The 14,878-nt window shown below is 45.1% G+C and overlaps 3 protein-coding genes and 1 non-coding gene across 6 annotated transcripts in view; 1 reads left to right on the forward strand and 3 right to left on the reverse strand.

Annotated features, from left to right (window-relative positions):
* Positions 1-330, reverse strand: part of LOC121306474 (vesicle-associated membrane protein 2-like) — a 13,564-nt gene extending 13,234 nt beyond the window's left edge. Inside the window, exon 1 of the mRNA XM_041238194.1 lies at positions 231-330. Coding sequence (XP_041094128.1) covers positions 231-330 — 100 coding nt within the window. The remainder of the gene's footprint in view (positions 1-230) is intronic.
* A 1,119-nt stretch (positions 331-1,449) lies between these two features.
* LOC121306558 (aurora kinase B-like) lies at positions 1,450-7,321 on the reverse strand. 2 transcript variants are annotated; one of them, XM_041238351.1, is made up of 9 exons: positions 7,243-7,321; positions 6,324-6,376; positions 6,053-6,137; positions 5,758-5,791; positions 5,371-5,562; positions 5,067-5,205; positions 2,925-3,073; positions 2,233-2,407; positions 1,450-2,022 (listed from the first exon to the last, which is right to left on the reverse strand). In XM_041238351.1, the coding sequence occupies exons 2-9, from the start codon at positions 6,369-6,371 to the stop codon at positions 1,852-1,854; spliced, it is 993 nt and encodes a 330-aa protein (XP_041094285.1). In that variant the 5' UTR covers positions 6,372-6,376; positions 7,243-7,321; the 3' UTR covers positions 1,450-1,851. The 2 variants fall into 2 exon arrangements, with proteins under 2 accessions (XP_041094285.1, XP_041094284.1); XM_041238350.1 differs by lacking the exon at positions 7,243-7,321 and having other exon boundaries at positions 6,324-7,146.
* A 1,819-nt stretch (positions 7,322-9,140) lies between these two features.
* LOC121306592 (transmembrane protein 107-like) lies at positions 9,141-13,061 on the reverse strand. Of its 2 annotated transcripts, none has more exons than XM_041238405.1 (5): positions 12,894-13,061; positions 11,528-11,595; positions 10,908-11,008; positions 10,084-10,180; positions 9,141-9,421 (listed from the first exon to the last, which is right to left on the reverse strand). In XM_041238405.1, exons 1-5 carry the CDS (start codon positions 12,978-12,980, stop codon positions 9,352-9,354), a joined length of 423 nt encoding a protein of 140 aa, XP_041094339.1. In that variant the 5' UTR covers positions 12,981-13,061; the 3' UTR covers positions 9,141-9,351. The 2 variants fall into 2 exon arrangements, with proteins under 2 accessions (XP_041094339.1, XP_041094340.1); XM_041238406.1 differs by lacking the exon at positions 10,084-10,180 and adding an exon at positions 10,354-10,450.
* A 1,363-nt stretch (positions 13,062-14,424) lies between these two features.
* trnan-guu lies at positions 14,425-14,498 on the forward strand. The gene has a single exon. It is a non-coding gene; the product is annotated as a tRNA-Asn (tRNA).
* Positions 14,499-14,878: the final 380 nt, after the last annotated feature.

Consider the following 14,878-nt stretch of genomic DNA (forward strand, 5'->3'; position numbering starts at 1 on the left):
TTATTCACTATTATTAACGATTATTCCGACTTAGAGCGGCTACCATTACTCTAGAGCGACGAGTGAGCGTGACATTATACCGCCGAGCCGCCCAGTAAGAGGGGTGTCTGCCCCCCAGCGACTGCAGTGAGCGGTAGGCCCTGTGGGCCGAACGCAGTGGACACGGGACGAACAACATCCTCCCCTACTTAAATTAAGTGATAATAATTGCTAATAAGGCTGAATCTCGCCGATGGTAATGAGCTCTCGCTGCTCACTCGCACTGTAATATGGCGGCTCGGCGGGTCTCTCCCCACAGAACACAGGCGGCTCGCTGACGTCACTCGCCATCCGGGACACCCCGGCTTGCGTCACCTGTTGCCTACAAACAGCCTACAATACTGATTAAGTATTATTAATATTAGGGGATATTATTATACTTGATTTAAAAAAAGAAGCGTCAGAAAAAAAAAAAAAAAAAAAAAGTGGTTACAAAACTGACACACAATTATAGTTAAATATGTTATATAATGTGCATCTGTTGTGATAGACAAATATGAGATGTATTCGGTAGTACTGTCTTCAAACTGTATTAACCATTATTTGAATATTTAAACACACACCACTTTTATTATATATATATATATATATATATAATTACCAAATATATATATATATATATATATTAGCTCAAAGAGCCAGCTGCCCAACGTTTCGATATATTCTAATATATATATATACTATATGACCGATAGATAGATACACAAACACACACACACACACACACACATATATATATATATATATACACACACATATAATATTTATTAGATTTCTTGGCAGCGGTGGGATTCGTATCAACGTCCTCAAAGAGACTGGAGTCTTAATCCAGCGCCTTAGACCGCTCGGCCGCGCTACCTTCAATACAGTTTGGTTAGTATGTGACCGGATGGACAGTCTTTATTTGGTTGTGTGTGTTCACTCGCTCTCTCAGCGAAGTGTCATATTTAACAGTCCCTGCTTGGTTAGTGTAATATTATATCGTTAAAACGAGTCACTGTACAACATTAGGCACGTTGATTTTATTTAAAAAAAAAAAAAAAAAAACCTTTTAAAAAGCACCCCCCTAAGAATTAAGACATTTGGTTTTTGTCTTATATATATCATTGTCAGGGAATTAGAAAAAAAAACAATAAAAACACGAAAAAGTGCAAAACTGTGCAAAGCTGGTGATGTGAACTCCTATCAATTTCATTAGGGTGTTATAACATCAACACCACTTTTATTTATAATACAAAAATTAAATCTTAACAGCAGTGAGGGAGTGGGTTGTAAATGCAAGCCAAACTGCTTAAGGAGGGAAAAACCACACGAAAAACGTGCGTGTCCTCTCTGTGCTTCGCTTTGAAACGACACCACCACATGCATGCAAATGCACAGGTACGGTGGGGAAGGAGAAGTATGCCTCCTCGAACAGACCACTAAGAGGTGAGGGAACAGAAACACAACCTTTATTAAATTTGCACAGAATATATATTTACAGCGAGATTCCAGACAACAGAATAAAATACCTCACTGTCCCTGAAACCAGACCACAAGAGGAGAGACAATACAGAAAACATCAGTGTGAGACGCACATTATAGAAGTCAAGAGGTGTGAACCAGCTACACCAGTTCTCCCAGTCCTTTGAGTCCAGGTGTGGTTTAAAAGCAGGTCCCTCTTCAGGAACAGGGCTGGAAATCAGACCACCATTGCATAGCGCTCTGATCCATTTCTGTTTTTACTGTGACCAAGGCACACCTTCGCCCGAGCAGCAGCAGCAGTAGTAGGCGTGTGGGGGCGGTTGTAACACGCGTGTGGCTGGCCTGGGCTCAGCTCTTGGGGTGGTACACTGGGGGCAGCACCCTGCGGGAGTTGGTTTTCACCCAGGTGTGCTCCAGCACTTTCTTCAGGGGCAGCCGCATGGGGGGGCAGTGCCTGAGGAGGCTGGAGATGAGGTCCCGCGCGCCGGGAGAGATGATGCTGGGGAACTGCATGTCCACCTGGGGAGGGAGAGGAGAGGACAGGGCTGGACACTGCGGAGCCTCTCGGTGGTTCAGTGCTTACAGAAAGTTGCTAACTATACCCTGGCCAAAATGAATTGCAAAATGGCAATGCAGACACACTGCAATGCATTGGCTGTGAGGCTCGGTGGTTGGTTGAGGGGTACCCCGCTGCCAGGGAGACCCCCCACCCACCCACCCCATACTCACCTTGGTGATCCGGGTGTAGGTCTCGCTGTGGCTGGCGGTCTCGAAGGGGGGGTTCCCCACCAGGAACTCGTAGCAGAGCACCCCCACACACCACAGGTCTGCATTCTCATTGTAGGTCTTCCCTTCAATCATCTCAGGGGGGAGGTAGTCCAGAGTCCCGCACATCGTCTTACGCCTTATGAGGAGGGGAGGGGGGGGGAGGAGAGCAGGTTTACAAAGAGCAGCGGGCCATTCATGGTTGAATATTTAAATATTCTCTCAACGTAACCTGTCCTGCATGAAATATTGAAAATCTCTTCATAGGTTCACAGTCACTATGCATAACACACACAATAGCTACTCTAATACTGAAACACGAAAAGTCTTGTCAGCACCAACAGAGACCCCCTCGTGTCTCACTGCAGATTAAGTTGATGTGACCCTCACTTCTTGCATCTTATTTCATGCAGTGTTTTCGCTGTGTTAGCCTCCACTTTCTGTAAGCGGACCTGTTTCAGTGTGAATGCTGTAACCCTGCCCTGTAGCCCCGGGAAGCCTCCTTGGATGAAGGCGTCTCTCGAATCAATAACTCCCCCCATTACTCGCTGCAGAACTGTAGCAGGAATGATGTGAAATGAGAGAGAAAATTTACACTAGCCAAGCAAATAGTGATACAATACCGCCCCCCCCCACACAGGGTCCCCCCCCCTCACCTCATGGAGGGCGCGTGCACAGACCAGCCGAAGTCCGCTATCTTGAGCTCCCCCCTGAAGCCCAGCAGCAGGTTCTCTGGCTTGATGTCTCGATGGATCACTTTCTGCTCGTGGCAATACTGCAGGGCATCTGACACCTCCTCTATATACTGCAGAGCAACACAAACACACAACTAAACCCATCCATTATCAACACCTCTATACACTGCAGAGCAACACAAACACAAACAACTAAACCCATCCATTATCAACACCTCTATACACTGCAGAGCAACACAAACACACACAACTAAACCCATCCATTATCAACACCTCTATATACTGCAGAGCAACACAAACACACACAACTAAACCCATCCATTATCAACACCTCTATACACTGCAGAGCAACACAAACACAAACAACTAAACCCATCCATTATCAACACCCCTATACACTGCAGAGCAACACAAACACAAACAACTAAACCCATCCATTATCAACACCCCTATACACTGCAGAGCAACACAAACACAAACAACTAAACCCATCCATTATCAACACCTCTATATACTGCAGAGCAACACAAACACAGACAACTAAACCCATCCATTATCAACACCTCTATACACTGCAGAGCAACACAAACACAAACAACTAAACCCATCCATTATCAACACCTCTATATACTGCAGAGCAACACAAACACACACAACTAAACCCATCCATTATCAACACCTCTATACACTGCAGAGCAACACAAACACAAACAACTAAACCCATCCATTATCAACACCGCTATACACTGCAGAGCAACACAAACACACACAACTAAACCCATCCATTATCAACACCTCTATATACTGCAGAGCAACACAAACACACACAACTAAACCCATCCATTATCAACACCTCTATACACTGCAGAGCAACACAAACACACAACTAAACCCATCCATTATCAACACCTCTATATACTGCAGAGCAACACAAACACACACAACTAAACCCATCCATTATCAACACCTCTATATACTGCAGAGCAACACAAAACACACAACTAAACCCATCCATTATCAACACCTCTATACACTGCAGAGCAACACAAACACACACAACTAAACCCATCCATTATCAACACCTCTATATACTGCAGAGCAACACAAACACACACAACTAAACCCATCCATTATCAACACCTCTATATACTGCAGAGCAACACAAACACACAACTAAACCCATCCATTATCAACACCTCTATATACTGCAGAGCAACACAAACACACACAACTAAACCCATCCATTATCAACACCTCTATACACTGCAGAGCAACACAAACACACACAACTAAACCCATCCATTATCAACACCTCTATATACTGCAGAGCAACACAAACACACACAACCAACCCATCCATTATCAACACCTCTATATACTGCAGAGCAACACAAAACACACAACTAAACCCATCCATTATCAACACCTCTATACACTGCAGAGCAACACAAACACAAACAACTAAACCCATCCATTATCAACACCGCTATACACTGCAGAGCAACACAAACACACACAACTAAACCCATCCATTATCAACACCTCTATACACTGCAGAGCAACACAAAACACACAACTAAACCCATCCATTATCAACACCGCTATACACTGCAGAGCAACACAAAAACACACAACTAAACCCATCCATTATCAACACCCTCTATACACTGCAGAGCAACACAAACACAAACAACTAAACCCATCCATTATCAACACCTCTATACACTGCAGAGCAACACAAACACAAACAACTAAACCCATCCATTATCAACACCTCTATACACTGCAGAGCAACACAAACACACACAACTAAACCCATCCATTATCAACACCTCTATATACTGCAGAGCAACACAAACACACAACTAAACCCATCCATTATCAACACCGCTATACACTGCAGAGCACCACAAACACACACAACTAAACCCATCCATTATCAACACCGCTATACACTGCAGAGCACCACAAACACACACAACTAAACCCATCCATTATCAACACCGCTATACACTGCAGAGCAACACAAGACAGCCAGTTTGCTCCTAATACTGCCCCTCTCTCTGTAGCAGTGCCCTGCACCCTGTGCACCCCTCTCCTCACCGTGGCGCTGCGCTGCTCGTCGAAGCGTTGGCAGCGCTGCAGCTCCTTGTACAGCTCCCCCCGCGGTGCGTACTCCAGCATCAGAAACACGCGCTTGCGGTCGTGGAAGTAGTTATAGAAGCGCAGGATGTTGGGGTGCCTGCAGGGGGGCGAGAGAGAGTCAGATTAACACAGAGGTGCACACCTGCGCACCCAACTCACACAGAACCAGTAAGGGAGAAAATACAAGTCCAGGAATGGAAAGGGGTCCTGTTGCAGAGTCACACGATCCTTGTGTTTGAATCCCCTCCCCTCGGACACTCACCTGAGACGGGACTGGATCTCAACCTCTCTGCGAAGCTGGTGCTCCATCGCCTCCTTCTCGATCTGGGACTTGAAAATGACCTTGAGGGCCAGTATGAAGTTAATCTCTCGGTCCCGGGCCAGGTACACGTTCCCGAACTTCCCCTTCCCCAGCGGCCGTCCGATCTCGAAATCCTTGAGAGAGAACGGCTCCCTGCAGAGACAAGGGGGAGACACAGGGTCGACACACCCCAACAACAGACACAGGGTCGACACACCCCAACAAGAGACAGGGTCAAGCAGACTAGCGTTTACTGCAGTGTTACTGAAACTAGAAGAAACCTAAGACTGATGAAGGAATGAGCCCAAACACTGATCTGAGCTCTAACTGTGAATAAAAGGCTCTCACTGGGCAGGAGGTTCAGCCGTGACTCTCCCAGGACCTGCAAGGAGACACAAGATTGTATCGTGAATGTTTGTGAGAAAAAACCACAACCTTTAATTTCTATACATGGAAACATGAGCTGTATGAATGCAACATCTAGGGCTCTTCTAGCAAGTGGCACACTTCACCATAAACACAATGAGTAAAGCATGGTAGAGCACAGACAGGTCTGATACCAAACACAGTCCTGGAATTCAGCATCAAGGTGTGATCCAGTGCCAGGAGCACGCAGCGACCCCCCCCCCCCTGCAGGACTGACCCGACACTGCCACGGTCCGGACACTGGCTTCAGAACTGCTCTTCGGGACACGCTGAGGACCGCCGAGCCCGAGAGGGGTGAAAAACTGGAACAGAAGAGGAGAGAGTTACAGGGGACACGGAGACCTACTGGAACCCTGGGCCTGGAGAGACGCACATCCCAAACCAGAGATGATTCAAACAGACCCAGAAAACTCACAGGATTGTGGCTCTCCAGGACCGGGGCTGGACCCCCCCTCTTGCCCGAGGGGGCTGGGCAGTAGAGGGCTTACCTGTGGTGTGGAGCTGCTAACTGGGGGCACATTCTCTTTGGAAGACATTGCTCCTGAAAGAAAGAGATCGGATGAGAGCGGGGGAATAGATTTACACCGACTAGTTTATCATCCCCCCCCCGGCCTCTCTAACTGTTAAAGACTTGGCGTGTTTTTACTGGAAGGTCTCTCAAGGTCTTCAGTATCGAGGCGGTTCAAGCAGCTGAACCCGTGGCGCCCCCTGGCGGGGGAGAGAGGAAGCGCAGCGCGTCAGGCAAAAGCAGACCCTAATAATAATAATAATAATAATAATAATAATAATAATAATAATAACAAAGATCAGGGCTTCAGATCACAGCTGAAACGCGTTCATAGTGAAAACGCGTTGATTTCTCTGTGAAATAACCAAACGGGCTTTTTAAATCGCAAGTCCTTTTTTCAAGTTCACACGCACTTGACTGCCCAACCCACTTGAACATAATAAAAACACACATTAATATTTAACCCGCACAGAATTGCCGAGCGGATTTCTATTTTAAAGGCGGGTCAAAAAATAAACTAAGAGCCGCTTTGTGAAAAAAACTGGAGCAAAAATCAAACAGCTTTTGCGGGTCGGGTTATATTTGTTCAGGGTTTCAAACACAGCCGCTCCGATCCGGTCCATTTCAAACGCGGGTGAAGACCGGAGCCTTCAGCTGAGTGCCGATTATCAGCAAAACAAAACTCTCTGTGTGGAAACACAACCGAGCATTTAAACTGAGGACACAACTACACAACTACACAAAAACACGACTACACAAATACACTCGCAACGGGAGCCGCAATTCGGACAAAACACGCGTCTACTGCCTCATGTGAAAGCGCATTGCGCTTCGATAACAGCCGGGTTGCTCTGCTTGCTTGTTTGTTTGTTTGTTTGTTTGTTTGTTTGTTTGTTTACCTCGATATTTACTCTTAATTCAGCAGCCCGAGTCTCTCTCGCGCTCCGCCGCGCAACCGCCAGCATTCAAAAAAACTCTCCTCTCTTCTCATTGGATGCTTCCCGCCCCTGAACGCGCGTCACCGGCTAGCGGTTGGTTTAAAGGCAAAAGGCGGAGGCGAGCTGATTCGACCAGAGCGTGTCATTCCTTCTCGAACCGGCCAATCAGAACACGCCCTCCTCCCTCCTCCCTCCTCCCTCACCAGACCATTTGGTTCATTATAAGTGATCGGCCAAAATATTAGAAACATCAACACATTCTGATCTGGCGGGGCAGCAGAATATAAGTTTACAAACGAGAGGAGGCCGTTCTGCACCATCTTGCTCGTTTGGTTGTTAGTAGCTTATTGATCCCAGAATCTCATCAAGCAGCTTCTTGAAGGATCCCAGGGTGTCGGCTTCAACAACATTACTGGGGAGTCGGTTCCAGACTCTCACAATTCTCTGTGTAAGAAAGTGCCTCCTATTTTCTGTTCTGAATGCCCCTTTATCTAATCTCCTTTTGTGTGACCCCTGGTCCTTGTTTCTTTTTTCAGATCGAGCCCCCCCTGGGATGACATTCTCAATACCTTTTAGGATTCTGAATGCTTGAATCAGATCGTCTTTTTTGTTCAAGACTGAATAGATTCAATTCTTTCAGCCTGTCTGCATATGACACGCCTTTTAAACCCGGGATAATTCCGGTTGCTCTTCTTTGCGCTCTTTCTAGAGCAGCAATATCCTTTTTGTAGTGAGGTGACCACAACTGAACAGAATATTCCAGATGAGGTCTTACTAATGCATTGTACGGTTTTAACATTACTGCCATTGATTTAAATTCAACACTTGTCACAATATGTCTGAGCATCTCGTTGGCCATTTAAATAGCTTCCCCACATTGTCTAGATGAAGACATTTCTGAGTCAACAAACTCCTAGGTCTTTTTCACAGATTCCTTCTACAATTTCAGTATCTCCCACGTGATATTTCCAATGCACATTTAACACCTCTGCTTACTAATCTGATCCAAGTTAATGTAAAACCGCTTCACAGTCACGTGACGTGCGGTTCGATTTGAAATCCTGTACAGAACAGAAAGCACCGATAATCTCACTACTCCATTTACAATATTGACAACAGATTCATATTGATCCGCGTCCATCGCAGAGATGTTGCATCCTGATATATCAAGCGCCTGCTCAAAGTCTATAGAAACTGGCGTTTAGCGTCCCGGGAAGCAGACTGAATTCCTCAAAACTGGGACGATCCAGGGAGAAACAGGGGCATGAGATTAGGGGACCACGACCGGCTTCTGAGGTCAGCTATCTGATGTGACCCACACTGACCAGAATATACACATAAACACACACTGGAGCAACGAGCTGTGGAATTAGTGAGATTATTATTTTTATTACTTTCTCCATATAAAAAGACCATATAAAAACACACAACACAATAATTTTCAGTTGAAAATATACAGATTATATATATATATACACACACACACACACACACACACACACACACACACACCTATCTATCTATCTATCTATCTATCTATATATAAACATGAGATGCACTGCAGTTCCTCCTCCTGCCACACTTATACAGATACAGATCAGGGCTTCTCAAACCCGGTCCTGGGGAGCCCCTGTGGCTGCTGGTTCTAATTCCAACCCAGCTCTCAATTACTGAACTAGACCCTTCATTGAACTGATAATGTGCTTAATTAGACCTTTATACTTGTTTTCAGCTCTTAAACAGTTGCATAGTTGAAGTCAGCTATAACATTTGATAAGTAACTCAAACTGCAACTGTTTAAGATCTGAAAACAAGTAAAACATGTCTAATTAAGGAAATTATCACAATGAAGGGTCTAGTTCAGTAATTGAGAGCTGGGTTGGAATGAGAACCAGCAGCCACAGGGGGTCCCCAGGACCGGGTTTGAGAAGTGCTGATATAGATATAGAAGGAAGGGCCCTTACAGACATTCCCACAGTAAAAGCACAGCAGTGGAAATGGATTTAAAGCTGGTGCCGTGCCGTGCCGTGCCGTGCCGAGTTTATTGCTGTGCTGATTCTACAGTCCAGGTCACAGCGCTTTTTTTTTGAGACCAAACACCGCGATGAAAATCACGATCTCCATCACCGCCGGGAGAGCGCTGGAAAAAGAGAAAAATAACAAATTATGAACCAACGATAAACAAAAGAACGCAAAATATTTCACTTAATTTAAGCAGTTATAATATAATTTTTTTAAAAAAAAAGCACGAATTCCTTTAAAAAAACAAAAAAAAACCCCACAATTCCCAATTGATATTTTAGAGCGGCTTAAAAATTTAATAATAATTTCAAGTCCTTTGCACTGCCTGCTGTGAGAAGATAATTTTACAAAATATTTGCAGAGCACAATTTATAACAATGATGTGTTGGAATTGATGAAAAGGGAATGGAAATTATTGATACTGTAATTATTATTATTATTATTATTATTATTATTATTATTGTCATTTAGCAGATGCTTTTATCCAAAGCGATTTCCAGAGACTAGGGGGGTGAACTCTGCATCATCAACAGCTGCGGCTGCTGCTGCAGAGTCTCTTCCAATAGGACCTCGCTTGTTTTGCGTCTCATCCAAAGGACGGAGCCCAAGGAAGTTCAGTGACTCGCTCAGGGTCACAGTGAGTCAGTGGCCGAGCCGGGATTTGATCCTCAAGCCCCCTTCTCAAACCGCTGGAGCCCCGAGCCTCCTCATGTATCAGGCTGCATGTGAAAGGCCAGGCGACTGGACTGCCTGTATTTGAAATGCAAGCCCAGTTTGTACCTGCAGAACCCGAACATGTACCAGTAGGTCCAGCACTCCCACTGCTGGAACACGAAGAAGGAGAGGCAGACAGAGGCGCTGCAGTGAGCCACCAGAGCTGATAGGGGGCGCCAGTCAGGGAAAACAACATCAACACTCACAGAGACGCATCTGTTTGTGTGTCTGCCTGTCTGTATGCGTCTCTCTCTGCCTGCCTGTCTGTCTGTCTGTCTCTCTGCCTGCCTGCGTGTCTGCCTGTCGCACTTCCCTCCCTCTCTGCACGTCACTAACCTGCAGAACGCGAATATCCACCAGTAGAGGGTGCAGCTCCACTGCTCAAAGAGGAAGAAGAGGAGCGACACGGAGGCGCTGACATGGGCTGCGATCGCTGAGGAGAGGCAGGGAGTCAGGGACAAACCACAGCACAGACCCGAGGGCAGTCAGGGACAAACCACAGCACAGACACGAGGTTGAGTCAGGGACAAACCACAGCACAGGCCAGAAAGGAGTCAGGAAGAGACCATGAACCACCCTCCAACAGCCTGATAGCCTTTACAAAACTTACTAAAAGCATAGCAAAGTGAAATATTAAAAAACAAACCATGCCAAACTAACCCTTAAGAAAATTCCCCATAGTAAACAAAAAGCAAAGTGTAATACAGCACAATGAAAGCACAGGGAAGCATTGTAAAGCACAGAGAGGTACAGTCAGTGCTAGTTTACCCTGGTTTGTTTTTCAATATGCTTGATCACACCTCTCTGTGGTTTCCCATGCTTGTGCAGAGCTCGATCACAGCACTCTGATGCTGTGTTTGCGCGGCTCGGGTTTGTGTTTTGAAGGATACAGAGGAGGCTCTGGCTGCTGTTGAACATGGAAACGCCAGACAGGAAGCCGGCCAGCTCGATCACAAACAAGCCCAGAGTGACAGAGAGAGCCACGATCAACCTGCAACACACAGCCAGGGAACAAGTCAATACAGGGGAATAGCTGGTTTACAAACATGCTTTACCAGACCTCTCTGTGCTTTACAATGCTTCCCTATGCTTTACCACACCTCTCTGTACTATACAATGCTTCCCTACGCTTTACCAGACCTCTCTGTGCTTTACAATGCTCCCCTACGCTTTACCAGACCTCTCTGTGCTTTACAATGCTTCCCTATGCTTTACCAGACCTCTCTGTGCTTTACAATGCTTCCCTATGCTTTACCAGACCTCTCTGTGCTTTAAAATGCTTCTCTGTGCTTTTTTGCTGTGTTTATCCTCTGTGTGCTATCAGAGTGCAGTCGATATTTCTTGACTGAGGCTGAAAAAAAACTCATGTTTTAAAACAAAAAAAAGCCACGTTTTTTGAAATGTCTGTTCCTTTTCAAACGGGCACACGGAAAGCCTAAACAAAGAATGGAGGTGCCTGGTGTCAAACGCAAAAATTAAAACGCACAGACCAATTATAAGCATGACTTACTCCGTATCCCTTGCTTGGTACTGCTCCTGTGTGTACTGCAGAGGCAAGCAAGCAAGCACGTTGCTGTCCTGTGAGACAGAGAGACAGACACACAGAGTCATTCTTCACACACACCGTCAACAGCCTCACCGTTACTGCTCTTGCAATCAATTACACCCTACTACCCTGTTCAGAGCTCCCCTCAGTGAAGTCTGTTATTATTATTAATATTGAAGTGATCAGGAGGCAGGAGTTTGAGCAGGGTTACAAACTCACACTAGCCCTGCTGCTGCTGCTGCACCCAGTCCTGGGGTTCAGAGCTCCCCTCAATGAAGTCTGTTATTATTATTAATATTGCAATGATCAGGAGCCAGGAGTTTGAGCAGGGTTACAAACTCACACTAGCCCTGCTGCTGCTGCTGCACCCAGTCCTGGGGTTCAGAGCTCCCCTCAGTGAAGTCTGTTATTATTATTAATATTGCAATGATCAGGAGCCAGGAGTTTGAGCAGGGTTACAAACTCACACTAGCCCTGCTGCTGCTGCACCCAGTCCTGGGGTTCAGAGCTCCCCTCAATGAAGTCTGTTATTATTATTAATATTGCAATGATCAGGAGCCAGGAGTTTGAGCAGGGTTAGAAACTCACACTAGCCCTGCTGCTGCTGCTGCCCAGTCCTGGGGTTCAGAGCTCCCCTCAATGAAGTCTGTTATTATTATTAATATTGCAATGATCAGGAGGCAGGAGTTTGAGCAGGGTTAGAAACTCACACTAGCCCTGCTGCTGCTGCACCCAGTCCTGGGGTTCAGAGCTCCCCTCAATGAAGGTCTGTTATTATTATTAATATTGCAATGATCAGGAGCCAGGAGTTTGAGCAGGGTTAGAAACTCACACTAGCCCTGCTGCTGCTGCACCCAGTCCTGGGGTTCAGAGCTCCCCTCAATGAAGTCTGTTATTATTATTAATATTGCAATGATCAGGAGCCAGGAGTTTGAGCAGGGTTAGAAACTCACACTAGCCCTGCTGCTGCTGCACCCAGTCCTGGGGTTCAGAGCTCCCCTCAATGAAGTCTATTATTATTAATATTGAAATGATCAGGAGCCAGGAGTTTGAGCAGGGTTACAAACTCACACTAGCCTGCTGCTGCTGCTGCACCCAGTCCTGGGGTTCAGAGCTCCCCTCAATGAAGTCTGTTATTATTATTAATATTGCAATGATCAGGAGCCAGGAGTTTGAGCAGGGTTAGAAACTCACACTAGCCCTGCTGCTGCTGCACCCAGTCCTGGGGTTCAGAGCTCCCCTCAATGAAGTCTAGTATTATTATTATTATTATTATTGAAATGATCAATGAGGCGCCTCAGTCGCGTCAGACACGTGTGTTGCCTCGTACCCGGGACCAGAAGATCGTGATGACGATGACCAGGTGAGCGGTCAGCGTGAGAAAGCGGGCCGGGACCAGGCTGCTAATCGCGGGCATTGCCGGAGCCACGATTCGGGTCCGTTCTGGAGGGGCGGGACCGGGTCGACAGCGGTAACACCGGAACCTGCAAACGAGACGGGAAAATAGTGTGTGTTATTGGGCGGCCCGGGCCCTGGCCCAGCTGTCCCATTGTGGCTTTTTTGGACGGTTTGCCATCCTCTGTGCCCCCTTTTTTGACGCACATGGCCCTTGTTACAGTTTGTATATTTCTATTCCGACATTACTTTTGTTACGTCAAATTCATTCAACATAAACATATAATACTTTGTATGTAGTCTTAACAACTTTTAATCTAATTTACTTTTTTTTTTTTTTTTTTTCTGCAGAGATGAAGAACCGGGCCAAAACGTCGTGAAAAAAACCCCCCAAAAAACACTGTGTTTCATCGTTTAAAAGTCATAAAATCGGGGATTTTTTGTTTGTTTGTTTTTTTTGCACTGGTGCTATATCATATTTTATTGTTTATTTATAGTAAAATAATTTTTAAAAAAACAAACAAAAATAATGTATTTAAACGAAATGGGGGTGCCTTGAAGGTTCAAAACTTACCCGGGGACCATTAATCGAATTTCTATCGCCAGCTAACCCCATAGCGGCGTTTTGGGGTTAAGTTTAAAAACCTCCTTAAGTTTATATATTTTATATATAATATATATATATCTTATTGTGTGTAAGAACACAGTCTTTTTTTTATAATATATACTTTATAATCGTAAATTTAACAATCCTGTTTATCCGAGCGCCGCTCAAAACACACACTCCTCGTTGCCCCCAGCAACCCGACCGCTTCTCGCGAGAGCCGTCACCGTGGGAACGGACCCTCCCGCCGAGAAACCACGAGTCTGATGTCGAGAAAGACCGAAGTGTTTCCGAGAGCCAATGAGCGTCCGCTTCGAGGAGCTGTATGCAAATGAGCAGAGCGGTGACTCTTTTTGGAAGAGTTTTAGTAATAATAATAAAAATAATAATAATAATAATAATAATACACATTGTACAAGTTATGCAAAACGTAGTTTGCTTATCTATATATAGATATATATTTGTGAGGTTATGGTTTGCTTTGTGTCACCCTGAGCTGCTGGAGGTTTCTCCCGGCTTGCTCACCTCTCTAGCCCTCTCATCTGGTTTTGTCATCCAGGTGTATTTTTACCTGTTACTCCAGCAATGGAGCAGCAGTGAGCAGGTGATTAAGCGCTCCTCCTAGCCTAGACCGTCAACAAAAAAAAAACACAGATTATTACTGTGCATGTGTGTAAATGCATGTTATTTATCGTGCGTGATTTGTATGCTTTGTTTTCTGATGTTGCTTTGGTTCGAAGTGTGTGCTGTGTAATGCGATGACAACATTGAAACCAGTGTTTTAGCGTCGAAAGGAAACCTTACATGCACTCGCAGTGACGCAGCGCAGTCTTGTAGTGATGCAGCGCAGAAACGCAGCGCAGTCTCTGTGGCGCAATCGGTTAGCGCGTTCGGCTGTTAACCGAAAGGTTGGTGGTTCAAGCCCACCCAGGGACGAGTAATTTTTTTTTTTTTTTTTTTAAATGTTCCTTACGAAACGTGGAATATTCCACAATAAATAAATTAGCTTTTAACGAATACTCTTTCATTTTAATTAATGTTTGTAAAACCTTCAGTGTTGTGAAGTAACATTTTAATTTACGAGCAAATCTAACGCAAAGCCCAGCCTTGTCAAAAAAATTGAATAAAATAAATTAAAAAAAAATAAATAAAAATGTCCTGACATTCTAAATTAGGTGGTAAAGTTTCACATTTTAGAATGAAAATAAATGTTTGCTGTCAGGCGATTCTTTCAAAACTGCACATTTGAGACCTACGCAGCATGGAATTATTTTGTCAGCTACGATCACTTTAAAGAGAATTAAAAAAAAAATAAA

The sequence above is a fragment of the Polyodon spathula genome, chromosome 48, assembly GCF_017654505.1.
Source record: "Polyodon spathula isolate WHYD16114869_AA chromosome 48, ASM1765450v1, whole genome shotgun sequence".
Classification (NCBI taxonomy): Eukaryota; Metazoa; Chordata; class Actinopteri; order Acipenseriformes; family Polyodontidae; genus Polyodon; species Polyodon spathula.